Source organism: Lynx rufus, unplaced genomic scaffold, assembly GCF_022079265.1.
Source record: "Lynx rufus isolate CCGP_SWC_20201006 ecotype Redwood Valley unplaced genomic scaffold, mLynRuf1.p SCAF_7, whole genome shotgun sequence".
Classification (NCBI taxonomy): Eukaryota; Metazoa; Chordata; class Mammalia; order Carnivora; family Felidae; genus Lynx; species Lynx rufus.
Genome location: NW_025814889.1, coordinates 42,290,661 through 42,318,394, shown reverse-complemented (window position 1 = coordinate 42,318,394; position 27,734 = coordinate 42,290,661). Strand labels below are relative to the sequence as shown.

General features: G+C 39.6%; 3 protein-coding genes across 3 annotated transcripts in view; 1 reads left to right on the top strand and 2 right to left on the bottom strand.

Annotated features, from left to right (window-relative positions):
- CLEC4D (C-type lectin domain family 4 member D) overlaps positions 1 to 2,030 on the top strand; it is a 37,116-nt gene extending 35,086 nt beyond the window's left edge. Inside the window, exon 8 of the mRNA XM_047065930.1 lies at positions 1,820 to 2,030. Coding sequence (XP_046921886.1) covers positions 1,820 to 1,898 — 79 coding nt within the window. The 3' untranslated portion in view covers positions 1,899 to 2,030. The remainder of the gene's footprint in view (positions 1 to 1,819) is intronic.
- Positions 659 to 7,577, bottom strand: CLEC4E (C-type lectin domain family 4 member E). The gene is made up of 6 exons (XM_047065925.1): positions 7,382 to 7,577; positions 5,052 to 5,144; positions 4,356 to 4,445; positions 3,023 to 3,174; positions 2,008 to 2,123; positions 659 to 990 (listed from the first exon to the last, which is right to left on the bottom strand). The coding sequence occupies exons 1-6, from the start codon at positions 7,509 to 7,511 to the stop codon at positions 819 to 821; spliced, it is 753 nt and encodes a 250-aa protein (XP_046921881.1). The 5' UTR covers positions 7,512 to 7,577; the 3' UTR covers positions 659 to 818.
- LOC124501593 (heterogeneous nuclear ribonucleoprotein A1-like) lies at positions 5,570 to 7,346 on the bottom strand. Its single transcript, XM_047065924.1, has one exon. It carries the CDS (start codon positions 7,087 to 7,089, stop codon positions 6,052 to 6,054), a length of 1,038 nt encoding a protein of 345 aa, XP_046921880.1. The 5' UTR covers positions 7,090 to 7,346; the 3' UTR covers positions 5,570 to 6,051.
- Positions 7,578 to 27,734: the final 20,157 nt, after the last annotated feature.

Genomic DNA, 27,734 nt, shown 5'->3' with positions numbered 1-27,734 from the left:
ATCTCTGCGACAACTACTTGGCTCTAAGCTTTGTCAGCGTTGGGCCAGCTCTTGGGTTAATGATAACTAGCTAATGTAATGGATTAGTTAATGGGATTCTTAGTCCCCCTTATCTGACTTATGGATATATGGCTTTGTTATTTGGAATTACAATTAAGTCTCTGATATAATTGAACTTTGACATACAAAATAAACACAAAATGTAAAATAAAAGAAAAGAAAAATAAAATCCTCTTCTTTGCTGGGCTCTGTACTTGCTGTATGTCTCTATATGTTCATATAAATATTCACAAACAAAGCAGGAGTATTCTTTACTTTTCCCAGCATTTGTTAGAGAATTGCTTGGTAAATTGGGAGAAGTCTTGAGACTAATATAGAGAAAAATGCATGTCAATCACGATCATAAATTATATTGTTCAAAACTACTTATTTTATTTAAAATCTTTTTTAAAAAATTTTTCTTCCATGTTTATTTTTGAGAGATAGAGACAGAGTGCGAGCAGGGGAGGGGCAGAGAGAGAGGGAGACACAGAATGCGAAGCAGGCTCCAGGCTCTGAGCTGTCAGCACAGAACCTGATGCGGGGCTCGAACTCACGAACCTCGAGATCATGACCTGAGCCGAAGTCAGACGCTTAACCGACTGAGCCACCCAGGCGCCCCAAAACTACTTAGTTTATTTATATCAAAAGCGACAAGTCCTTATGAAGTCTCTAGGTAGTCCTTATAAAGTGCAGTGCACAGTTTTCTCGTGTTGGTGTTGTGTTCATGCTCTTGTGCGTGCCTCTGTATTTATGCATTTCAGTTGTGCTCTCTGTTCTCAGAAGATTTTTTTGTTATTCAAAGCACTTATTTCAGGCATTTCACAAATCCGAAACACATTGAAGAAACAGGGCACGTCATTCCAATTTTTCCTCGGATTTGAAGAGTCTCGTATGGTAGCACAGTCCTCCACTGTAACTATATTATTGGGCTCCCCTTCGTCCCAGAAGCTGGAAGAGAGCAAGTGCAGAAGATTTTAAATCCCAGCTACACGAAGCCAAGTGACCTCATATGCTAGACCAGTTGCATCTGTGTTGTGCTCCCTCGCAACAATTTTGTTGCGCATTATAACCTCCATTAGGCATTATAGTTAGGCATTAAACCTCCATTTTATTGAAGAAAAGGAATCCCGGAAAAACCAAACCACTTGTCTTAAGTCTTAGAGTTTGCGAGTGGCGAAGCCCAGCTGGATATTCCTGACTTTCTGGTCTGTCAAGCTTCCTCAGCTGTAGACCCATAATGAGAAGTTACAGGAAGCACTGATGGTCATGAATTTGTTTCCTTCATGCTTGTGTCTCATCTTACGTTTAGTTCCCTTTATTCTGCACCGAGTTTGTATTAACCTAGGTGCATACTTTAGTGGTGTTACGATGCTGTAGAGAAGCAACTTTCTAGAGTCTCAGTGCATGGCAGCTGTACTCTTAGAACTGAGCCTTTGGTTTCCTCAAATGCTAAATGAAGATTAATAATATCGATGTATCTCAGAAGGGTGCAATTTAGGTAAAATGAAATAATTAATGAGATCAAACCCATGAAAACTCCAATGTGCTGTGCTCTAAGGGTGTAAGGTCACTATCAAAGAGAAAAGAGACCTTATCAAGGGAGTCCCCACTTTCACTCCATAAATCTCCTTTCTCAAATCACTACCCTCGAATCATTTACTAGTTTGGGCACAAGACTCTGAATTTCACTCTTTGTCTCTGCTGCATTTCCGATGAATTAGTCTTCAATTCTGATTCCCACCTCACGTTCATCTGTTATCTCCCCTTTATTCTTCAGATGGTCTCAGGAAGCGAGAGCACGAGATCCTCGTGCTTCCTTCGACTATCTTCTTGCACATAAAATCACCAAGGATTGACCTGAAAATATCTCATGGAATGGAAGGAGGTTCTGAGAACTCCCCTCAACAATGGTCTAACTTTGGGACTTGAGATAGTGTTAAAATTGTCCTGTAAGAAGGAAATTACCTCAGAGCTTCGGTGAAAGGTGTGCCATCTACCCATTGCCACTGACCCTCAATCACCTGGTCTGTCAGTCCAATATAAAACTCTCTCCTTTTCGGTTTCGCGTAGAAAAGAAATTCCTAGAGGAGCAACACGATAGAAACACAGAGTAGATCAGTCATTTCAATTTTGGACAAATGTTGAAGGTAATTGTTATTAAAAGAGGTAAAGTGGATTATAGGTGACAGATAAATGGCTCTGAAATCCTAGTATCATGGAGGAGTATCTCCTGATTTTTTTTTTTATTGTGGTAAAAATATACAGAACATAGAATTAAACCAACAAAAAGAGAATCTTTAAATTTTTTTTTCAACGTTTATTTATTTTTGGGACAGAGACAGAGCATGAACGGGGGAGGGAGAGAGAGAGAGGGAGACACAGAGTCGGAAACAGGCTCCAGGCTCTGAGCCATCAGCCCAGAGCCCGACGCGGGGCTCGAACTCACGGACCGCGAGATCGTGACCTGGCTGAAGTCGGACGCTTAACCGACTGCACCACCCAGGCGCCCCCAAAAAGAGAATCTTTAACAGAGAAGGAGTTTCTTAATATCTCATTCAAAGCTGATCTACTGTTATTTGTAGCAAAAGCTACTTATATATCCAGCATGAAAGATTATTAATCGCAGCTTAAAGATAACGGACATATCTTGGGCATATCTGACATAATCATCTGATGTGTTCATCAACACAATAGTCATTCTAAAATGAACTGTCAGCGTCCCCCCCACCTCTTTTTTTCCCTTAGTAAGAAAGGCATTGAACATGGAAATTCCCCTTTCCTCCCCCCTCAGGCTCTTCTAGTGATGACAATAAATTAGAGTAGGTATTGACTTATAGAAATAGTAGGAACAGCATGCATTTTAATACATTCACTTAACAAATAGTAATTTTGGACCAAAGAGTGCATACACGTATGGAAAGAGGGATAGATCCTGGAAAGAATGTTACATTGACATTGGAGGTGACTGTGCTCCAACTACCTGCTCCTCCTGTGTGTTGATAACAACCAGATGTGCTCCCATGTTTGAGCAGTTTTTTACGCTTGATGCCCAGGACATGGTGTTAGTAGAAAATAAGTAGCAGCTAGATTGAAAATGGATCCAGCTCGACGGACAACAATTCTTGACTGAACCTAGGAGGAGAGAAGTTTCCATGAGTGTCATATATCAACTAAGTAAGGAAACAGAAAGCTTCATCTGGCCTCATGAAGTTCATCATTACCAGTCTTCTGACTGGTACCTTGGAGCCCCTTGTCCTTGCCCACTCCCCAACCTACTATCTAAGACTTTAGAGAATTCCTATGTCAGTAAACACAAATAGCAATTGTCTTGTCTTTTGAGACATAACCCTTATTTTCTAAATTAAAACAAATTTTTTTAAACGTTTATTTATTTTTAAGAGACAGAACACGAGTGGGGAAGGGGCAGAAAGAGAGGGAGACACAGGATCCGAAGGAGGCTCCAGGCTCTGAGCTGTCAGCACAGATCCTGATGTAGGGCTCGAACTCATGAACCATAAGGTCATGACCTGAGCCTAAGTCAGATGCTTAACTGACTGAGCCACCCAGGCACCCTGAGATATAATCCTTATTTTCTAAACTTGCCAGTAAATGCAGTCATACATACAATCTATCTCTGTTATGCTATTGATATAGAGCCTTATTAACTATTCTTAGAACGCCAAGGTGAGAGAAGGTTATGCATTTTATCTAAGCAACCATCTCTCACGTTGCCCAAGCAATATGCCCTCAACAAAGTCTCCAAACTGGTTGTGGAGATGGGCTAAACTTCTTAGAATTGTAGAATGTAAGTCTTTGAAGTTTATTAAAAAGAAATAGTCCAGTGTTTCTCAATTTAATGGTGAGGAAATTAAGTTCCAGAGGAGCGTCATGTAGCATTTTGCTAAGACTTAGAACAAAACTATCTATATAAGAGTGTAGAGAATATATTTCTGAGATATCTCCAAATTCCCTATTCTCTCTCTATTTTTTTCTTCTTCACCTCATTGGGAAGCAAGTGAGGAATGAAAAGAAAGTGCACTCCTGGAGATAATACCTTCCACTTCTAGATTTCTCAAATTTCTTCTAAAAGTTTGCTATGATGTCCCCAGGATTTCCTGTCCAATGCTAATCACGTTTTCAAAGTCCTAGACCTGTCTTATCAGTTCCTCATCATTCTCTGGTAGTACAGGCAAGATTTTATATTTTGTTTTTGAGACACAGGACACCATCCAACTCCTTGTCCCCAAATCAATCTAGAAGCCAAAAAGTGTCAATATGTAAACGTTGATGTTCAAATTTCAGGACCATTATACCCGATACATCTTTGTAGCAGGAGAAGTCCATTAAATCCTCATATGGCTGGAACTTTTTCTCATCACAGAGTTGAAAGCTATGATACGTCACTGTAAGGAAAGGGGCAGAGTGTACGTTCATTATTCTTGATAAAAAATTAAGTTTATCATGTGTGTATTTGTAACAAAAGTACCAGCAATCATCACGATATCTTTTTTTTACTCTCTATTTGTCCTTCCACGCAGAGAGGTACCGAGATTTACTTACCCAAAGAAAAAAGGATTCACATTTCATGGTTTTTGCTGATTTATGAAGATGAATGTGCTTTACTTCAGGTCCAAAGGCCCAGAGAAAACAAATATGCTTTCACTTTCTCTTATGCCCACCCTCCCTACCCTTGTTCCAAAACACAGTTTGTCATGTCTCTGGCTAGGTTCCCGTGGAGAAGTTTACACTCATGACAGAAGTACAAAGGCGAGGACTCAAGGCCACCAAGGAGATGAAAAATGTCTATCATGAAAAATATGTCAGAGGTCGCTGCAATTTGGTAACCATTCTGTACTAGTTGGGGTTCTAGTTGAGGAATAACCTGGAGATAAACAGGGAAGAAAGTGGAACAGAAATACCCTTTGGGGGAGAAGGGAACCCACAGGCAAGAAGAAAGATTTTACTCTTAATATTCACCAGGGAGATTAAACTTGACCTTTAGAACTCACCAACACATCTGGTGATAAAACAGACACTGAGCAGTAGAATGCAGACCCCAGCAACAGTCCATAAGAGCCTTTGGGAAGAGAAGTGTCCTTTCTCTGTAGAAAGAAATATGCAAACATGGTCAATCTTCCCAAAGCAAGATACAAAAGACATTCTTATTCAACCTTACTTATCTCCTTCCACTTGCGCTGTCTATATGGAGTAATTCTTAGACTTCAGCATGCCTCAGAATCATTTGGAGAGTTTGTTTAAACACTGATGATGGGGCCTCACTTCTAGAGTTAACAATTCATTAGAGCTCCTATGGAGCCAGCAAGTTCCTGGTCTGGGAACCAGCTTTTAGAACCACTAGAATAAGCCATTGCTGATCTTAAGACTCGTGAACTGAGACAGATGTGCTATTTTTCCTTCTTAAGTCTCTCAGGCTTTCCGTCTTCTTTTCCTATCTTTGTCTTTCCCTTTCTCTCACCCTCTCTGTTTTGTTTTTTTTAATCTCTCTCCTGCCCTCCTCTTTCTGGTGTCTCATTTCCCAAGCCCCTTGTAAACCAATTCATATAAAACGTGAGCAATGTTCTTACAGTTCCTCTCCGCCTCCCACCCGATAAACATTTTATTTTATTTTATTTTTATTTTTATTTTTTATTTATTTATTTATTTATTTTTAAAAAAGACACATTTATTCAGCGTCATGATCAGACTATTACATTTAGCAATCAACAGCATGGGTGCAAAAAAAAAAATCTACATTAAAACCCTTTGTTGGAATGCTTTACACTTTCCACAGAACAGAAACTAAAATAACCTGTTATACAATTAGTCACAAATACAGTCCTCGAGTTTTTTGCCCATACACATGAGTATTGTCTAAAACATGTCTTCTTTGTAGCAGCTAGGCCCTGCCACCACTGTGCTTGGCTGAGTTCACAAATCTGTTGTAACCTGTAGCTTCCCTGTCACTTCTCTGGCTCTCCTCTCCTGCTAAGCTTTGTTTCCTGGCAGTAATTAAAATCTTCTGCCACTGCCATAGCTACTGCTGCTGCTGGAACCGCCATAGCCACCTTGGTTTCGTGGTTTGGCAAAGTATTGGCCTCCACCACCATAGGGGCCAGAGCTTCTGCCTCCAAAATTTCCTCCTTTCATGGGTCCAAAATTTGAAGATTGATTGTTGTAATTGCCAAAATCATTATAGCTTCCACCACCTCCAAAGTTGCTTCCATCGTTACCAAATCCGTTATAGCCATCCCCACTGCCACCATATCCACCACCACCTCGACTGCCGCCAAAGCCACCTCGCCCACTGAAGTTTCCTCCACGGCCAAAGTTGTCATTCCCACCAAAACCACCTCCACGACCACCACCGAAGTTCCCAGAACCACTTCGACCTCTTTGGCTGGAAGAAGCACTAGCCATCTCTTGCTTAGATAAAGCTTTCCTTACTTCACAGTTGTGGCCGTTCACAGTATGGTATTTTTGAATGACAATCTTGTCTACAGAGTCATGGTCATCAAAGGTCACAAAAGCAAAGCCTCTCTTTTTGCCACTGCCTCGGTCAGTCATGATTTCAATCACTTCAATTTTCCCATACTGTTCAAAATAATCTCTTAGATGATGTTCTTCAGTGTCTTCTTTAATGCCACCGACAAAAATCTTTTTCACAGTTAAGTGGGCACCAGGTCTTTGAGAATCTTCTCTCGAGACAGCCCTCTTTGGTTCCACAACTCTTCCATCCACCTTGTGTGGCCTTGCATTCATGGCTGCATCCACCTCTTCCACAGTGGCATAGGTGACAAACCCAAAGCCTCTGGAGCGCTTGGTGTTTGGATCTCTCATTACCACACAGTCCGTAAGCGTTCCCCATTGCTCAAAATGGCTCCTCAGACTCTCATCGGTTGTTTCAAAGCTCAAACCTCCAATGAAAAGCTTCCGCAGCTGTTCAGGCTCTTTGGGAGACTCTGACTTAGACATGACGGCGGTGGGAGGGGAGACTTTCACGATGCTTACTCGGCGGCGTCCACGGGCAGAAAAAAGCCCGATAAACATTTTACAAACAGGGAAAGTGAGTTCCAGAGAAGGGAGGTGGCTTGCCCAATGCGACACAGTGAAAGGGTGGGAACAGCAGTCTGATTCAGTTCTCCCCAAAACCCAGCCCAGCAACCCTCAGTACAACATAGCGTCTCCTAACCACTGCCTGTTTTCCCGCTTGCATTCTGTCTCTGTCTCCCTTCTTTTACTTCAGTGGAGACATTTCTAGAGTCCTATCCCCTCAGCATATTTATCACCGCTTCCCCCCAAAAAAAGATCTATGAAGGAAAGGGAGAGTTGCAAATTTTACCTGTGCCTTGTGATGTAGATGGTTGGGATGAATTCATTCTCTCTCTCTCTCTCTCTCTCTCTCTCCTTCTCTCATCAGTTTCTGAGTCCAGTACTATTTTGTTGCTAAGATCTAAGGAAAATGAATCCATTTCTGGGTTTTTTTTTTTTTTTTAAGGAAGTTCAGCCCGAAGGCATAATAATATTAATTTGTTCTGCGGCTTTGTGTTTCAGCCAGGGTTTCCTTTCTTGCATAAGGAGGACAAGGGAGTTTACCGGGCAACGAGTCTCCTCACTTAAGGAAACAACAAAGTGGGGAAATGATGATAGTGGTAAGTACCAACAGAAATGGGCTGACCGAGGGGAAACATCAGGGGCTTAAAAATACTGTTTTCTTTGGGTGGGTAAAATCTCTCCGTTTGGGGCCCCGGGGGGCTCAGTCGGTTAAGCATCCGACTCTTGATCTCAGCTCAGGGCTCCATCTCAGGGAGGTGAGTTCAAGCCCCGCACTGGGCTCCGTGCTGGATGTGATGCCTATTTAAAAAAAAAAAAAAAAAAAAATCGCTACTTTCTTCCAGGCCTCCCCACTCATGCCTCAGTTTGTCTCTGACATTTGCGGGGCCCACCTCTGCACTCCCAGTTTTACTTCTGAGCCTTACTGTCACACATTTGTCGGCTGGAAAGAGGACAAAACCAAATCTTTGCACTGGGCACACAGCTGGGCACATAGTAGAGGCATTTATAACTCCATGTGAGTTTCTTTTCATAGTTCAGGTGGGTTTCTTCCTCATTTGCTTGCAACGCTGGAACATTCTGGCTTCATGTTGGCCTGAATATGTCGCATTGTGGGTTTATAGCCCTTTTGTTAAAGCAATCTCCTACCTCTGCCCCAGTTGAACCCCCCCACGCCTTACATGATATGACTACTTTGCAATTCAGCTCCGTTCCTTGTTCCTTCCGTTACAACACAGCTTCTGCCACCTTCGAGACTCAGTGGGTAATCTCATTCTATTCTTCCTAATTCTTTGGGAGTTTTTGTTTTATAATGTGACCTATATAAGAGAAATGAATTTGAATGTCAGAAGAAGCAATGTCGATTAGACATTAAAATATAATGCAGCTTTCTCTGGAAGGTTAGTTACCTGTAGTAATTTTCCACTCTATTCCTTAAAAATACTTTGGAACAAGATCCAGCTGGCCTCTATTGATTAAAATTCACAGGTGTCAGGAGGCGTTAGTAACATATATATGACTTGGTAATTCCCACAACAATGACTCACACGCTTTTCACATGTTAGAAAACATCCTTGTTCTCAAAGGGACTTTTTGTTGTTTCAATGTATTGCTCAACTTCCTCTGCATCTTCCATTTTACAGTTATATAGATTTATTAAAGAATGTTTAAAAATTATACATGTCCATATTATAAAATATATGCATGTTTAACATGTGTCTTATCAGCAAATGGCTTTCGACCTACAAAAAGAAATTATACAATGGTTGAGTTAAATGAATTATTAAATGATGAATCATAATGACTACAGTCAATTATTTATTAATCATGATCAATCAGCAATAACTAATGTCCATAGACAATTATGTGTTAATAATTTTATGAACATGCAATTAATGAATATTAATAGTTAATGATTAGCATCTTACCAGCCAAAATATGTATATGTTTTGATCCTTTGTTTTATCACTTTTTCCAAATTATAAAAGTAATATTTTTATGGTTAACAGTATGAGAAGAATGTGGCAAGTAAAAGACCTCCCATCTGTCCTTCTAAAGTCGACCATGCTTGATGATTTGTTCCTTTTTTTTCTTTTTTAATTTTATTTATTGAGCGCGAGCTGGGGAGAGGGGCAGAGAGAGGGAGACACAGAATCTGAAACAGACTCCACGCTCTGAGCTGTCAGCACAGAGCTCGACACGGGGCTCAAACCCACAAACCTTGAGACCATGAGCTGAAGTCGGATGCTTAACCGACTGAGCCACCCAGGCGCTCCTTGATGATTTCTTATATATAGTTTGAGACATTTTCCAAGCTTATAGAGGTGGAGTTTATATAATAGATTGTTTATTGATTTTTTTGTCAAATAAGATCATTCCTGTTTTCATGTTTTAAAAAACTTTCATGTTTTAAAAATTACTGTTATATGCATCATTGTATTTGGGTATCTATCTTCCTAACCCTACTGTTTAAACTTTTCCATAATTTATAAACCAGGCACAAATAACTTCTAGTTTTTCCTTCCTCTAACGCATGAGGTACTGACTCCCTTTATACATATTTGCAGGTACACATTTTTGGCTCAATGATACATGGCAAACGTTTAAAACAAAATCAATATTTGGCTTGAGTTTTCATCACAGAATAACCTTCTGGGATATAAACATAATAATAAAAATTGTGCCTGAGGGGAATTTTCATGGCAATGTTTTGGAAAAGATTTCATTTTTTAAAGTAACACCTACCCCCGATGCGGGCCTCAAACTCACAACCCTGAGATCAAGAGCTGCATGCTTCACAGGCTGAGCCAGCCAGGGACTCTTCATAGCAATTTAATATTAAAACCGTATTAGGTAAATGTAACACAGGGACATTACAGTATAGGAGCACTGATTACTTAACAGAGCAGTTGGCACATTACTGCTGTGGTCACTATGCTGCTATTTTTTCATAGGATACAAACTTCCCTTTCACTGTGGGAGAATAGAGAACGAGATATTTTTGAACACTTTCCTTTTCTCTAATCCCTTCCTACCCATGCTCTTTAACGACAATAAAAGTTTCTTTCTGTATCAAATATGATTTTCCATGAATTTTGTTAAATAAGATTTTGAAATTTTGCTCCCTTAGGAAATTTTGAGGTGGCAAAATCAATATTCTTTTTAAAAAAGTTTTTTTTAACGTTTATTCATTCTTTGATGGAGAGAGAGAGAGACAGAGCGTGAGTGGGGGAGGGGCAGAGAGAGAGGGAGACACAGAATCGGAAACAGGCTCCAGGCTCTGAGGCCTGACGCGGGGCTCGAACTCACGGACCACGAGATCGTGACCTGGCTGAAGTCGGACACTTAACCGACTGCGCCACCCAGGCGTCCCTGGATGAGTCACATTTCAAGTGCGCAAAGCCACATGTTGCCCAGGGGCTACTGCACTGGGCAGCCTACCTCTATGATCCTTGCCTTTTATTTATCTTCCAAAGTCTGTCCATATTCTTTGGTTCGTGACAGCATCACTCCAACCTGTATTTCCATGGTCACGTCTCCTTCTCTGACTGATTTTTTCATGCCTCCCTCTTATAAAGACCTTTGTGATTACATTGGACCCACCTCCATAACCCAGGATGATCTCATGTCAAAATACTTAATCACATCTGCAAATTCTCTTTTGCCCTATCAAGGACCATACTCACAGGTTTTGAAGATGGACATATTTAGGGAAGACATTCTACCTACCTCAATACCTCATGTGTTCACAGCAAGGTTAAGTGTAGAAAATTCTCCAGGAACCATATATTAGTCCTAGCTCAAAGACTTAGTGATTGAATTTAAATAGTGACACTGATATGAATATAGTCCTTTGCCATAGATGTGCATAAAGTAGTAGTAAGATGACCTTTCACTTTGCAAAATGCAGTAACCCATTAAAAAGCTTTTAGTAATTAGCAATGGCCAAATGTGTTGATTCACAAATTTTGTTCATTCTGCACAACTCTGCTTATTGGTAGCTGTTTGTATGTCTGGTCTCACTCTTTGTCCACATCTAATTCCTCTGAGTCTAATCTCTCTCTTTTTCTCTCACCTGCCTCTTCACCAGACCTCATTTGATTCTCCAAATATGCCCAGCTTCCTCCTACCATAGAGCCTTTGCATATGGCTTCTTTTTGCCTAGGATGCTCTATACCTCCCTCTTTGACTGATACAAGTTGTTTTTGTTTTTGTTTTTGTATTTTCAATATATGAAATTTATTGTCAAAATGGTTTCCATACAACACCCAGTGCTCATCCCAAAAGGTGCCCTCCTCAGTACCCATAACCCATCCTCCCCTCCCTCCCACCCTGCACTCTTTCTTTTTTTTTAAAAAAAGAAAAAACAATGTTTATTTATTGGGGCACCTGGGTGGCTCAGTCGGGTAAGCGTCTGACTTCGACTCAGGTCATGATCTCACGGTTTGTGGGTTCAAGCCCTCATCAGGCTCTGTGCTGACAGCTCAGAGCCTGGAGTCTGTCTCAGATTCTGTGTCTCCCTCTCTCTGCCCCTCCCCTGTTTGTGCAGAGGGGGAGGGGCAGAGAGGGAAGGAGTGAGAGAATCCCAAGCAGGTTCCTCGCCTATAGTGCAAGTCCCATGCAGCGCTCACTCTCATGAACCATGAGATCATGACCTGAGCCAAAATCAAGGGTCAAATGCTTAACCCCCTGAGCCACCCAGGCACCCCTGCACTCTTTTTTTTTAAATATTTGTATTCATCATCAATTTTCCTATTTACTTTATGATTTGAAAATAAAGAACTTTAAAACAGAGATGACGAGGATAACTGTCTGAAGTAGGGGCTGTGATGATGACTAGAATAGAATACACATTCCTTAGTAAATTGCTTGGCGTGCATGTCCTAGGCCCTCAGTTAAGATTGGCTTTAACCTTTTCCCCTCAAGTTCATTCAGATCTGCTTGGAGCAGATTGGGAAAAGGCTGGTCCAGGTCTATTGAGGACTCAGAAATGAGCTAAGTCATAGAAATAGCATATAAAGCACAAGAGGGAAGCAAGCATCTTTCACAAATTCCTAATGAAATCTATTTGTTGGACAAGAACAAGTTACTCATCTGCTTTTTATCCAGGCACGTCCCAACTTAATGCTACTGCCTTTGGTTGCAAAGATTCTGCTTTGGGTTTTGGTCAGCTCCCACTGTATTTTGGCAGCTGAAAAATCATTAAATCTCTTTCCCCTGGCAATAGAACTTCCCCATTGATTTACCTTTGATACGTTGATAACGTTGCCCTTGTTCCTATCATGAATTCAATGATCATCTTTTCCTTTTCCCTCAGTTTATAATCAGCAGTGGCCTTTCATGTTCGAGAAGCTTTGCTCTGTGAGCTCTGTGATTATTTGTAAAGAGAAAGACAAATACACAGAGAATGGGGAGGAGGAGAATGTTAGAGTTCAATGCAGTGATCTAATTTGATACATTTATTCACAAATAAGATATGTGTCCCAAATCAGATATATTGTTTGCTGGGGATCTGTAGATATTGAGTGGCAAAACAAGGTCTAAAACCCAGATCTCTCATTTCAGTGGTTAGTGCCTTTTTTCCCAATTTCATACTTGCCTCCTTACTAGCGAGTGATTTTTTTCCCAAAGGCAGTTGAGAAAATAAAGTTGCCTTTACATGGTCTGCCATCAAAAGACCACAAACCCTGGATTTAAAGGGCAGTCATTGAATTCTGACAGTCTATTCTCTGAATTTACAAAGTAGAGCAGAGGCAAATGCACCTGCTCTACACATTTGTAATTTCCCAAATGAATTAAACAATTCATAAATTTTTACGGAGACACAATTTACATATAACGTATAACATATCACATAATTATTTCTTTTTTTGCAATGAGTATGAGTAAGACCTAGTCTCTTAGCAACTTCGAAGTTGTTGACTATAATCCATGTTGTTGACTATAATCTCTATGCTGTGCATTAAGTCTTCAGGAATTATTTCTCTACTGGTTGGCAAGTTTGTGCCCTTACATAATGTCCCCCCAAATATTTAACAGAGCATCAGCAGTATGGATGGGATAGATATTATCATAGTAATTCAAGTAGGAAAGAGAAACAGTAGTATAACAAATCCTCCCCAGCGACCATCTACTTGCACTAGTCATTCATTATTTACTCTATGTCATTTCCTGTGTTAGGCTGTTTACACAAATCTCATCCAGCGATTACAGAGATCAGTAATGAGGTCCTATTATTAATCACGTTTTAATGGTGAGTACATTGATGGAGAGGTTAAAGAACACGCTCCATTTCATTAGGATGTAAGAAATGAAGTCAAAATTTGGGCCCATAAAAATTTTTTAAAAAACCAACTTTTTAAAAACATTGTATCAAAGTTTATTTATTTATTCTGACAGAGGCAGAGAAAGTGTGAGTGGGGGAGGGGCAGAGAGAGAGAGAGAGAGGGAGGGAGGGAATCCCAAGCAGGCTCTGAGCCACCAGCAGGGAGCCCGACATGGGGCTCAAACCCACAAAACTGTCAGATCATGACCTGAGCCGAAACCAAGAGCCAGATGCTCAACCAACTGGGCTGCCCAGACACCCTCAAATAAAGAAGTTTTTAATAGCTATTTAATACTATTTAAATAATTTTTATTAGTTAAATAATTTTAAATGAAATTCTTGATATTTGACTTTATATACAAATTTAATAGCTTTTTCAAAACAATTATTGTAGCATTTTATTCTTTTTTTTTTAATTTTTTTTCAATGTTTATTTATTTTGGGACAGAGAGAGACAGAGCATGAACGGGGGAGGGGCAGAGAGAGAGGGAGACACAGAATCGGAAACAGGCTCCAGGCTCTGAGCCATCAGCCCAGAGCCCGACGCGGGGCTCGAACTCCCGGACCGCGAGATCGTGACCTGGCTGAAGTCGGACGCTTAACCGACTGCGCCACCCAGGCGCCCCTGTAGCATTTTATTCTTAATAATACACATAGATTTGAGTCTCATCACACTGAAAGGAGTTTCAATATACAGATCATGTAGAGATTTTTAAAATTCAATTTTGGGGGCACTTGGGTGGCTCAGTCGGTTAAGCATCTGACTTCAGCTCAGGTCACCATGTCATGTTTTGTGAGTTCAAGCCCCACATCTGGATCTGTGCTGACAGCTCGGAGCCTGGAGCCTGCTTCGGATTCTGTGTCTCCCTCTCTCTCTCTCTGCTCCTCCCCCACTCTCACTCTGTCTCACTCTCTCTCAAAAATAAATAAACATTAAAAAAATTTTAAATAATAAAATTCCCCTGTGTGAGTGAGGTCACACCTTAATGGATGAAACATCACACTTCCTTGTGCTTGTTTTGAAGTTTCTTCAAGGCATTTACCTCTAAAGTTTCTTCCTTTCATTGTTATTGTTTACTGTAAGCACTAATGATAAAAAAGCACCCTTGAAAACTGCTGTCACAAACAAATTATAAGTTTAAAGAAAGCACTTACCATAAAGATACTCAATAAACCTCAGGACTACATATTTCCTGGGTGTAGGATATCTGTAGAATGTATTCCCTCTTCCTTTCATACTTTACCCAAATCCATTTTTTATATAGTCTGTTTTGCCCTCAACATCATTTCACTTTCTAAATTCTTGCTCTCTCATTGTTCAATTCAACTCATTCTTTCTGGCTCGATATTTTGGATTCAAAGGTATAATAGATGGTTTCTCTCCCATTAAAGACGGTCTTTCTTTTTCAGTGTTATGATCTAAGGAATGTAATTAGGTGTATTTACCTCAGAATTCAAATATAGTTCTGTTCGAGACATATTTGCTTTATGCACGTATTTGGGGAATGGCTGATGGGCTATAATCAATCAAGCTGTATCCCTTCCAGATATGTATGAACATCAAGGGTCCTGAAGACCCATATCCAAGTAAACAGAGAAATCAGTTCCTTCCGCAAATTAGGACTTTTTCGTCCCATGAAGACCCTCTAGGATCTGTTATGGCCTTCTGGGCATTGGTTTTCTGTCCTCACTACTCTGATTTTAGGACTATTTCTCAAATAGGGAGACACATCTGTCGTCAGAGCAAATAATTGAAATCTCAGTTATATCCTCCTTGCTTCCTCAATGCTTTGCTTCTTCTGTTCTTTGACTTTTACCTGGTCTCCTTTTGCCTGGTCACCTTCATCTTGAGGTAAACATTCTTTGGAGTTATATTTTCTGTAGTCATTTCTGCTATTTTAGCAAAGACCTTCCTTATGGTTGTGGCCTTCAATGCCATAAAACCAGGAAACTCTACAAAGGCCGATGGTGACCCAATTCGCCAAGGTGATAGTTTATAGTGCCTCCTTCATGTATATATCTGCACAGTCTGGCCGGGACCTTCTCCCTCTTTTGCTAACATTGGCACACGATCGGTTTGGCAAAATCATCCTTCAGTGTAATAAAAGGTCCGCTACTCCCTTCTGCTGTGCTCTGGAGTACTTGGGCTTTCTAGAACTTTTGACCTTGACTATTACTTTTCTGACTCTATGCCTACCAGGCAGGTCCAATAAGCCCAAAGCAATCCCATTCAGCATGCTGATTTTCTGCAGTGTGTGGATTTCTTTCATACCCACCTATCCGAGCACCAAAGGCAAAGCCATGGTGGTTTGGGAAACCTTTTCCATCTTGGTTTCCAGGGCTGGTTTATTGGGTTGGCTATTTCTTCCAGAGTGTTAAGTGATCCTACTGAGATCAGATAGGAATTCAAGGAAAAAATTATTTGAATATTTTCCTCCCAGGAGGTAAAAGGAATTAGTGTTTAAGTGACATCATTGATATGAAATGAACAATAATATGAAAATAAAGATTCCAAAGTGTGGCATGAAATCAATGCATTTTGTCAAAAGAATGACAATTGCTTTTCAATCAAGTGACACTGTCATTATTGTGGCAGCAAATCACGGCGAAAGCAGCTCTGGGGCAGATAGAAGAGTGTTCAAACTCAACACCCCTACTGGCTGACTTTGACTTTCAGTGTATCCAGACGACATTTCTCTGATTCAGTTTTGTCATCTTTAAATAGCATGTAGCAGGTTAACAAGGGTTAGAGTGAAAATTAAATAAAATCATATATGTGAAAATATAATGGGTGCTCAAGAATATGCTTCCTTTCTGTTAGAGATCTTTTTCTTTCTTATTTCAATAAAAATTAAATTTTAAGACATTTTCAGTTCTGGTAGTAGAAAGCCAGTGATATCTAGTTATCCCTCATTAAACTGTTCATAAACACAAAACAATATGAAATTTGAACTTTAGACAGTCTAAATAGCATTCTGTATGCTTCCATATGCCTGCTTGAAATATGGATCAAAGCTTATGTAAAACACTGAGGGAACCAGGGGCGCCTGGGTGACTCAGTCGGTTGAGTAACCACCTCCTAATTTTGGCTCAGGTCATGATAACAGGGTCGTGGGATCGAGCCTGGAGTTGGGCTCCGTGCTGAGCATACAGCCTGCTTAAGATTCTCTCTCGCTCCTTCTGCCCTTCTTCCCTGCTCACATGCCCTCTCTGTCTAAAAAATAAAAATTAAAAAAAAAAAAAAGAACTGGGGTGCCTGGGCGACTCAGTCAGTTAAGTGTTTGACTTTGGCTCAGGTCATGATCTCACAATTTGTGGGTTTGAGGCCCACATTGGGCTCTGTGCCGACAGCTCAGAGCCTGGAGCCTGCTTTGGATTCTGTGTCTTCCTCTCTCTCTGTCCACCCACCCCGCCCCCTGCTCATGCTCTCTCTGCCTGTCTCTCTCAAAAATAAATAATAAACATTAAAAAAAAACCCCACAAACATGGAGGGAACCAGAAGAAGGCACTGAGGGAAAAAAACAGTGCTATATTGCTGATTCCTCTAACATGTAAGTGGAGAAAACTTGACCTACTGAGAGAGAGAGAGAAGAACATCCTTTAAGGGAGAGGGTTGCTTTTGAATACTCTCTGAACTTTCAAACATTTTCTCTTCCCTCTCTTCCCCACTGACATCCGATATCATTTACAATTTCTTAAGCTATATTTCCAGTAGCGAGATGTGAAGGGGTTAGATGTGAATCAAGAAATGAGGTTTTGACTCATTTGACTCTCGATTTTGGCTCAGGTCATGATCTCAAGGTTTGTGACATTTGAGCTCCACATTCTCTCTCTTCTCTCTGTCCCTCCCCTGCTCGCGTGATGCGCGCGCTCTCTCTCTCTCAAAATAAATAAGCATTTTTTAAAAAAGAAATGAGGTTTATTTATTTTTAAGTTTTTATTTATCTATTTTTAGAGAGAGCACAAGCAAGGGAGGGGCAGAGAGAGAAGGAGAGAGAACCCCAAGCAGGCTCTGCACTGTCAGCATGGAGCCCAATGTGGGGCTCCAACTCCCAAACCATGAGATCGTGACCTGAACTGAAATCAGGAGTTGGACACTCAACCGACCGAGCCACCCAGGTGCCCCAAGAAATGAGGTTTGAATCCAGAAATGTGAGATACAACAACTGTAATTAAAAGCATCTGGATGAACTATAGAATGATTCTCTCTGGGAGATGTAGTTTTTCAGTTATTTATTGTTTTCTGGCAAAGGAATTCTTTTGTAGAGACCACTGCTGATTATCCAATAACAGATCAATCCTGCACATGAGTCTTAAAAGGTAAAAGGCCAAGTGCACCAGGAAAGGAGAATACTCTCAATTGCCAGGTCATCATTTCTGTTTACGCATGATAAGTGCCACATACTTGATTTCTGGAACTTAAGCTGGAGTTTGCCATGGTGGTAACTGTCCCTGCTGAGGCATGGCGGCCATGCCCCAAATAATAGAAGCATTGGCAATAACTGATGCTCAGAAATTTTCACATCAAGTAAATTTTTGTTGTTTGTTTGTTTAAGAGCAGGAGTTATGTCATTCAAAGTTCTGGAGCTTGAGAGGAATTGTGTTTGTACATAATGTTGAACACAGTACAACTGTAAGACTAAGGAACACTAAATTAAAGACATTCTTAGTTAGCCCAACTCCATTCTCGCTTATCACCTCTCTTGTTTCTTTCTTTTTTTTAAATTTTTTTTTCAACATTTATTTATTTTTGGGACAGAGAGAGACAGAGCATGAGCAGGGGAGGGGCAGAGAGAGAGGGAGACACAGAATCGGAAACAGGCTCCAGGCTCTGAGCCATCAGCCCAGAGCCTGACGCGGGGCTCGAACTCACGGACCGCGAGATCGTGACCTGGCTGAAGTCGGACGCTTAACCGACTGCGCCACCCAGGCGCCCCTCTCTTGTTTCTTTCTGTAACACAATAGATTTCTAAGTAAAATTAAGATATACTTTACCACTTTGGTTATATGGAACTTTCTCCCGGCCATAAAATTTGTAGAAAAGGGAATGAATATTCCATTGGAATCTGCTCTGATGTGAAGAGGCCAAATTATACTCACAGTTTTATTACCTGATGACAATGGAAAAGACTGTGTTGTAGAAATTGTTTTGGAAAGTTTCTACAGCTTGCATTCATTCACTAGAACTTACTGTGGAAAAAGGGATAAGCTTATTTTTTAAAAGCTGGAAGGAAGATCAGCACCATTAGGACAATGTAAGGCCACATTTTCTAGAGTAAATCTTTCTCTGTTGAGGTTGTATCTCAAGCACTGAAATGCAAGGAATTGAGAGAGGGAATGTATGTCTTCAGAAACATTTCCATATAAATGGTAGAAATTTGACCTTCTTGCAGAAGCCTAACCAAGTGTTTGAGTGAACATTAACCAAATATGTATTTCATTTTTAAAATTTTATTATTATTTATTTATGTTTAATTTACATCCAGGTTAGTTAACATATAGTGTAATAATGATTTCAGGAACAGAATTTAGTGATTCATCACTTACATATAATACCCACTGCTTATCTCAGCAATTGTCTTCCTCAATGCCCCTTGTCCCTTTAGCCCATCCCCCCACCTACCACCCCTCCAACAACCCTCAGTTTGTTCTCTATATTTAAGTCTCTTATGGTTTGTCTCCCTCTCTGTTTTTATATTATTTTTGCTTCCCATCCTTTATGTTCATCTGTTTTGTATCTTAAATTCCACATATGAGTGAAGTCAAATGATATTTGTCTTTCTCTGACTTATTTCGCTTAGTGTAATACCCTCTAGTTCCATCCATGTTGTTGCAAATGGCAAGATTTCATTCTTTTTGATCACTGAGTAGTATTCCATTGTAGATGTATATACCACATCTTCTTTATCCATTCATCCATCGATGGACATTTGGGCTCCTTCCATACTTTGGCTATTGTTGATGGTGCTACTAAAAACATTGGGATATATGTGCCCCTTGGAAACAGCACTCTTGTATCCTTTGGATAAATACCTAGTAGTGCAATTGCAGGGTCATAGGGTAGTTCTATTTTTAATTTTTAATTTTTAATTTTTTAATTTTCCGTACTGTTTTCCAGAGTGGCTGCACCAGTTTGCATTCCCACCAGCAGTGCAAAATGTTCCTCTTTCTCCGCATCCTCGCCAACATCTGTTGTTGCCTGAGTTATTAATGTTAGCCATTCTGACAGGTGTGAGGTGGTATCTCATTGAGGTTTTGATTTGTATTTCCCTGATGATGAGCAAAGTTGAGCATCTTTCCATGTGTCTGTTAGTCATTTGGAGGTCTTCTTTGGAAAAATGTCTATTCATGTCTTCTGCCCATTTCTTCACTGGATTATTTGTTTTTTGAGTGTTGAGTTTGATAAGTTCTTTATAGATTTTGGATACTAACCCTTTATCTGATATGTCACTTGCAAAATATCTTCTCCCATTCTGTTGGTTGCCTCTTAGTTTTGCTGATTGTTTCCTTCACTGTGAAGAAGATTTTAATCATGATGAGGTCCCAATAGTTCATGTTTGCTTTGTTTCCCTTGCCTCTGGAGATGTGTCAAGTAAGAAGTTGCTGCAGCCGAGGTCAAAGAGGTTGTTGCTTGTTTTCTCCTCTAGTATTTTGATGGCTTCCTGTCTTATATTTGGGTCTTTCATCCATTTTGAGTTTATTTTTGTGTATGGTGTAAGAAAGTGGTCCAGATTCATTCTTCTGCAGGACCATTTACTGAAGAGGCTGTCTTTTTTTCCATTGGATATTCTTTCCTGCTTTGTTAAAGATTAGTTAGCCATACGTTTGTGGGTCCATTTCTGGGTTCCCTATTCTGTTGCATAGATCCGGGTGTCTGTTTTTGTGCCAGTACCATACTGTCTTGATGATTAAAGCTTTGTAATATAGCTTGAAGTCCGGAATTGTGATACCTCCAGCTTTGGTTTTCTTTTTCAAGATTGTTTTGGCTATTCTGGGTCTTTTCTGGTTCCATACAAATTTAGGATTGCTTGTTCTAGCTCTACGAAGAATGCTGGTGTTATTTTGATAGAGATTGCATTGACTATGTAGATGGCTTTGCATAGTATCAACATTTTAACAGTATGTGTTCTTCCAATCCGTGAATATGGAGAGTTTTTCCATTTGGGGAGGAGTCTTCTTCAGTTTCTTTCATAGGTTTTCCATAGTTTTCAGTGTATAGATTTTTCACTCCTTTGGTTGGGTTTATTCCTAGGTATTATGGCTTTTGGTGCTCCAATATGCATTTCAAACCAGATGTTCACAACTTGAAATGGACTGTAAGGACCTTGTCGTCCAACAATCCTTTACAAAGTAGTACACCTAAAATAATAGATAATGTCCATGTACTGTTTAAAGAATTTTCATTATATAAACCCCTTTTCATGACCACCTTGCTTAAGAAGTATGTGCACCTATGAAGTTCCCTGGATGTCCTTGCCTGAGCACATTCTTCCCCCTGCAGTTCTCTAGAGCAAAGCCCTACTTTAAATTTTGTGTTCATCAAGGGGCACCTGGGTGGCTCAGTTGGTTAAGTGTCCAACTTCTGCTCAGGACATGGTCTCACAGTTGATGGGTTCGAGCCCCGCATCGGGCTCTGTGCTGACAGCTCAGAGCCTGGAGCCTGCTTCGGATTCTGTGTCTCCCTCTGGCTCTGCCCCTCCCCCACTCACACTCTGTCTCTGTCTCTCAAAAATGGATAAACACAAAAATTTTACTTTTGTGTTCATCATTTCTTTGCTTTGCTTTAAAATAGCTTTCTGTCCCCAAATAATATATTGTTGGATTTTGGCAGTTTTTCAACTTTATATAAATGTATTATATTGTATATATTAGTCTGTGATTTGCTACATTTTAAAAGCCTGTTTTAAGGATTTATACACATAGTCGTATGTAATACAGTTTTATTTCCTTCTTTGTCATGGCTGCATATTGTATCTAGCTATTTAAGAATATAATATAAACTAGAAAATTCTCCTCAAAAAAGATATTTGAACTATTTCCTTTTTTTTCCTATTGAAAGTGATGTTGCTTTCTATTCTTGTATAAATCTGTTCACATGTGTACCTTTTCTCGGGAAGTGGAATTTCTGTGTCATAGGGTATTTCTTTGCTGGGAAATATCACTTTTAAATTCTATTTCTAAGTTCTAAATTTGAACTTTCACCAGCTGTTTTATAAGTTCCTACTGCTCCACATCTTTACCAACACTTGGTCCTTGTCAGGCTTTTAATTTTGTCACTTTGAGATTGTGAAATGGTATTCCATTTTGTTTTATCTTATTCATATTGCAATTGTCATTTTACTTCCCCTTTGCTTTGGAATTCAACAATGTCACAATGACATGACTGAGTGTTGGATTTCTTTTTTAAATCATGTCTAGGATAGTCTGGTCTTTCTAAATATGTCAAGTAACTTTTACTATTTTAGGAAAATTCTCAGACATTTATAAAAGTATTTTTTCTCCCCTAGTCTCTATCTCCTCTCCTTAGGGACATGTTGTAGTCTTGTTCTATGCATCTTAAACTCCATTTTATATTTTTAAATGTCCCTTAAACTCTGTTTTATATTTTTCATCAAAGAGAAAAATTATTTATCTCTATAAATTGCCTTCAGCATTCAAGGATCTTGACAAAATTTAATATCCATTCCTAACAAAAACACTTGGGAAGGTATAAACTGGTTATCCCTTAAGTCAGCTTCTAACTTAGTGGGAAAATGCTATGAAGTTGTCACTAAGGTCAAGAACAAGGTGAGAAGTCTCACTTATTTCCATTCCTATTCAGTACTATGCTGGAAGTATGGGCCAATGCAATTTTTTTTTTTTAAGGAAAATAACTAGAAACATAGCAACTGGAAAAGAAGATACAAAACTATCTCTACTAGCAGATGACATGGTAATATATCTGAAACATCTAAGAGAATCAAGGATGCAAACAATAAAGCAAGTTCAGTAAGAGAGTAGAATAGAAAATGAGTACACAAAATCAATGTGGATACAGACGTAACCAGTTGGAAGAGAAAACCCCACTTACGATAGCAACAGATAAGATACACATCCTGGGAATAAACATAACAAGATATACAAAAAACAATGTGAGGAGGACTTTAGCACACTTCTGAAAGTGGAGGTGAATAAATGTAAAACCATACCTTGTCTGTGGATGTCAATCCTTCTTTTTTTTCTTAATATGAAATTTATTGTCACATTGGTTTCCATACAACACCCAGTGCTCATCCCAAAAGGTGCCCTCCTCAATACCCATCACCCAGCCTCCCCTCCCTCCCACCCCCCATCCACCCTCAGTTTGTTCTCAGTTTTTAAGAGTCTCTTATGCTTTGGCTCTCTCCCTCTCTAACCTCTTTTTTTTTTTGGTCAATCCTTCTTAAGTTAACATAGAAATTTAGCATAATCCCAACACAAATAACAAAGTTTTTTCTTTAAGCAAAAAAACAAACAAAAAAACCCAAAACCCAAAAAACTTAGAAATTCATATTGCAAAAAGCATATTAGAATACGCATGGTATTCAAAAAACATACAGAATAGTGGGTAGAGAGGGAAAAAGCATGAATGGGAAATAGTCCTTTCAGATATTAAAGCAAATTATGAAGGCTATATATGTATGTATATGTATATGTATTTGTAAAAACTTATTTATTTATTTTGAGAGGGGTGGGAGGGGCAGAGAATGAGAGAGAGAGGGGGAATCCCAAGCTGGCTCCAAGCTGTCAGCACTGAGCCCCACATGGGGCTGAATCTCACAAAGCATGAGATCATGACCTGAGCTGAATTCAAGAGTCTGATGCTCAACCAACCGAGCCACCCAGGTGCCCCATAAAGCTTCTGTATTTACAACACTGCCGCTTGGACACGAAGGTAGACACAAAAATGGAATAAACAAAAATTCAGAAATAACACAACTACTTAAAAATATAAAAGTGCCATCTCAAAAGGGACTTTTCAATAAATAAAATTGGAACAACTAACTACGCATTCAGAGAATAAGGAAATTGGGTCCATATGTCAAATACCAGCATAGGTTCCAAATAGAGAAGAAATCTACGTCTAAAAAAAAAAAATTAAAGCCACACAGACACAAGAAGAATGCACAGATGGAGTTTTATACAACCCAAGTCTGAGAACTTAACTATGACTAATTACAAGTCAAAATCCAGATAACTACATAACATATTAAAACACTATAAGCAGTGGCAAAAGACAAATGAGGAAATAAGAGAAATATTTGCAAAATATACCATAGATAAAGAATTAATATAAAGATCTTTTAAGAGTACATAAAAAATCCAGGGGCGCCTGGGTGGCTCAGTCGGGTAAGCGTCCAACTTCAACTCAGGTCATGATCTCGCGGCTTGTGAGTTTGAGCCCCGCTGCAGGTTCTGTGATGACAGCTCAGAGCCTGGAGCCTGCTTTGGGTTCTGTGTCTTCCCTTCTTTCTGCCCTTCCCCTGCTCACATTCTGTGTCTCTCTGTCTCTCAATAATAAACGTTAAAAAAAATTTTATAAACAAAAAAAAGAGAAAGAAAGAGAAAAACCCAGCGACACCCGGATGTCTAGAACACTTACTCCTTAGATCGTGGCTCTGAGGCACCATTTCTCGCTAAAGGGAACTAGAGATTCTTGGAGAAAAGGCTGATTGTAGGTCTGACACAGGGAAGGCACGTGGCAAGCGTAGTCCCTCTTTTTTTGTGCAGAAAGCAAAGCAGTGTTCAAGAGAGTTAACAAAAGGACAAGAATCAACTCAAAGAGAGTCATACTGGCCACATTTGGGGGAAACTTAAGCGCAACAAAAGCCAGTAATGAATTAGAAAACACTGCATGAAAAACGGAATCTAGAGGCCATAATGTTACTCAAAATATGGGGAGGGGAGGGCAGGGGGGCTCTTCTTTATAGAAGGTGCCAGCTGACACATATGCAAGAAATGACGGAATTAGAAAATCATGGCTTTGCATCAGTCTCAAATTTTCACAACTGTTTTAGTCCGGAATCATCCATGGATTTTGAAATCGTTGGTAAAACGCTGTTGTGGAATTAGCCTAGCAAACCTACTGGGAACAGCATTACAGGCAGAGGGACTAACAATGGTTACATTAAGCAGGAGTAAGTAGGATATGAATCATACTGAAGGGGCCATAGAGGAGTAGAGCGAGGGAAAAAGAGGGAGGAGGAGAGGAGGAAGTCAGGTGGCTAGATCACGTGGAGACTTGAAGGCAATTGTAAGGACTGGCTTTTGTCACATTGAAATGGGGAACAATGACAGGGTTTTGAGCAAGAGAGTGGTATAATCTGACTTAAATTTCAAAAAACGAAGTCGCTCTCCGAATAGTCCGGAGGGGACAAGGAGAAAAGAAGAGACACCTGCCAGGATGGTATTGCTGTCATAAGCACGGGGAATCTAAACAGGAGTGTTGCTTAAATGTGAGTGTAAACACACATCACACAAATGTGAGTGTGATGGCTAATTGTATGTATCACCTTGATTGCATCACGGAGTATCCAGATATTTAGCTAAATGTGATTTCTGGGCGTGTCTTTGAGAGTTTTCCCCAGTGACATTAGAAGTTGAATCAGTGGTCTCAGCAAAGCAGATTGCCTTCTCCAAGGTGGGTGGACAGTATCCAATCCGTTGAGGAAGCGAGGAGGACAAAAGGTAGAGGAAGGGAGACCGCGTCCCTTTTCAGCCTGATTGAGCTGAGACATTGTTCTTTGCCTGTCCTTACCTGAGAAGTACACCATCAGCTCCCCTGTCTCAGAACTTTGGACTTGGACACCACCTGCTTTCCCGGGTGTCCAGCTTGCTGATAGAAGATGGTGAGACCTCTCAGCCTCCCTAACTGCGTGAACCCATGTTCCCCGGAGGGCCCTGTCTAATACACAAAGATAGAATTAATGGCAAAGAACACATTTTCTTTATACAATTTGTGAATACTGCACACATCGGGAATAAAAAGCAAAGTAAAAATTTTGGAAAATTGTACAATATGTTAATCATTTCAAGAATGAACAGAAATTACATCTTAGGTATGAATAGAATTTAAAAAATAAATGAACTTGCTTTATACCAATGGCAATCTTAATATTCATTGTGTTTCAAATGTATCACTACATTTATTTCAGGAGAGGATGAAGTTTTTTTCTTTTTTAATTTATTTTTGAGAGAGAGAAAAAGAGAGAGAGAGAGAAAGAGAGAGAGAGAGCATGAGTGGGTCAGGGGCCAAGAGAGAGGGAGAAAGAGAATCCCGATAATCTTATGCTATTAGCACAGAACCCGACACAGGGCTTGAACTCAGACCAGTGAGATCATGACTTGAGCCGATGTTGAGAGTTGGACACTTAACTGACTGAGCCACCTAGGTGCCCTGAGAATGTACTTTTGTAGGAATTAAGGTAGATAATGTAAAATGACATTTCATAGAAGACTACCGTGAGAAAAAAATCAATGTACTATAGCACTTTCCCGAGATGTTCCAAGCAATCAGGACATGCAAAATGAAATTTTGGGGAGAGGCCACTGACATTGACGTTGCCAATGACTTTGTGAACATTAAAAAAAAATGTTTTCTTCTTTTTTTTTTTTTTTTCTTTTTCGGACAGTGAGGATACACTTTATTTATTTTTAGCTTTGGCATTTCATTAGTAGGAGAATACAACCTTAGTAATAAACTTATATTTCCGGCACATCCAATAGCTCCCTTGGCTATTGGAATGGGCTTTGAAGACTTGATGGGTACAGATTGTAAAAGGATGCACAGAGGGCTGGGGAGAAATAAAAGCATGTGTTAGCACAGTAAGGTGAATTGTTGAGAAATAGGAATCATTATCTTGGTTCCAAAACCGAACATGTCTGCTTTCTCTCTTTAACACTAAGACCTGAACGCTTCAGTCTTGTCTCAACAAACTTCCACCCAACAATTCAATGTTTTACGTGAAACAATTTTCCAATCCACCGTGTTGTGATTTGTGTGTGCGTGTTGGTTTGTTTTGCCATTGTATTACCCAATGACAAGTTTACATAAAACAACTAGAAAATTCACAATCCGTTAAGAAAAATAATCTCAAAGGTGAACGTTACCAAACGCACAATGCTGCAATTTCTCCCAGATGCACACATCTTACTTGTGAGGAGAGCCCATGATAGGCCAGTAGGGACAAAGAAGAAATAACTGGAACGGCTAAAACAATTCTGTAATGTAATGCTTTCATTGTCATCATTTCAGGAGCTCACATCTGTGATGATGCTGAATCTGCTACTAATTACATAAGGCCGTCACAGGAAATAAAACATCTGGACCAAAATCATGGCTGAGATAACCATCAGAAACATGACCTAGCTTTCACACTTTCTTTTCACTTGACAAGGCTTTATGAAGGGTCCTTTTCTCCCTTAAATATTTCTGAAACAAGATTATTACCATAAATATCTATGCTATCCATCTCCTTCTATAGGGATATAATAGTATAGATAAATAATTAATTAGTATAAATAGTATTAGTATTATTATTAGTATACTATTATTATATTATTAATAATTTTATTATTTTATATTATTAATATAATATATTATATTATTATATTATTAGTATAATATTATAATAATTATTATTAGTATAAATATTATTAGTATTATTTATATTATATAATTGTTATATTATATAATATATAATATATATTAATTAGTATAATTAGTATATAAATAGTATAAATAAATAATTCCAGATTAGTTCTATTAAAATCTTTTTTCCTCTGATAATCTAGAAAAATTAATCTTCTTTCATATCTACCTCGGTGGGGGGGGCAACATTGACCTTTTTTCATCTTGTAATTCTCCCAGTTCTTTTGTTTGTTTGTTTTAATGTTCACTTATTTTTGAGAGAGAAAAAGAGACTGAGTGAGAGCGGAAGAGGGGCAGAGAGAGAGAGAGAGAGAGAGAGAATCGGAAGCAGGCTTCAGGCCCTGAGCTGTCAGCACATAGCCTGGTGCAGGGCTCGAACTCACAGACTGTGAGATCATGACCTGAGCTGAAGCTGGATGCTTAACTAAGCCACCCTGGCGACCCAGTTCTTTTCATTTTGTTTTATTTTTTTATTTTTTAGAGAGAGAGGGGGCGAGAGTGGGGGAGAAGGGCACAGGGAGAGAGGGAATCTTAGGCAGACTATACGCTCAGTGTGGAGCCCAGCTCGGGGCTCGATTCCACAACCCTGTAACCTAAGCCAAAATCAGGAGGTGGTCGCTCAACTGACTGAGTCATAAGTCACCCAGG

Coding starts and splice junctions, on each gene's coding strand:
- LOC124501593 (XM_047065924.1), bottom strand. CDS start 7,089: ATGTTTATCGGGCTTTTTTCTGCCCGTGGACGCCGCCGAGTAAGCATC.
- CLEC4E (XM_047065925.1), bottom strand. CDS start 7,511: ATGGATTCATTTTCCTTAGATCTTAGCAACAAAATAGTACTGGACTCA. Junction 5,145..7,381: donor ATCTACATCACAAGGCACAG/GTAAAATTTGCA, acceptor TTCTTTCTACAG/AGAAAGGACACTTCTCTTCC. Junction 3,175..4,355: donor CTGCTACAAAGATGTATCGG/GTATAATGGTCC, acceptor CTCTCCTCCTAG/GTTCAGTCAAGAATTGTTGT.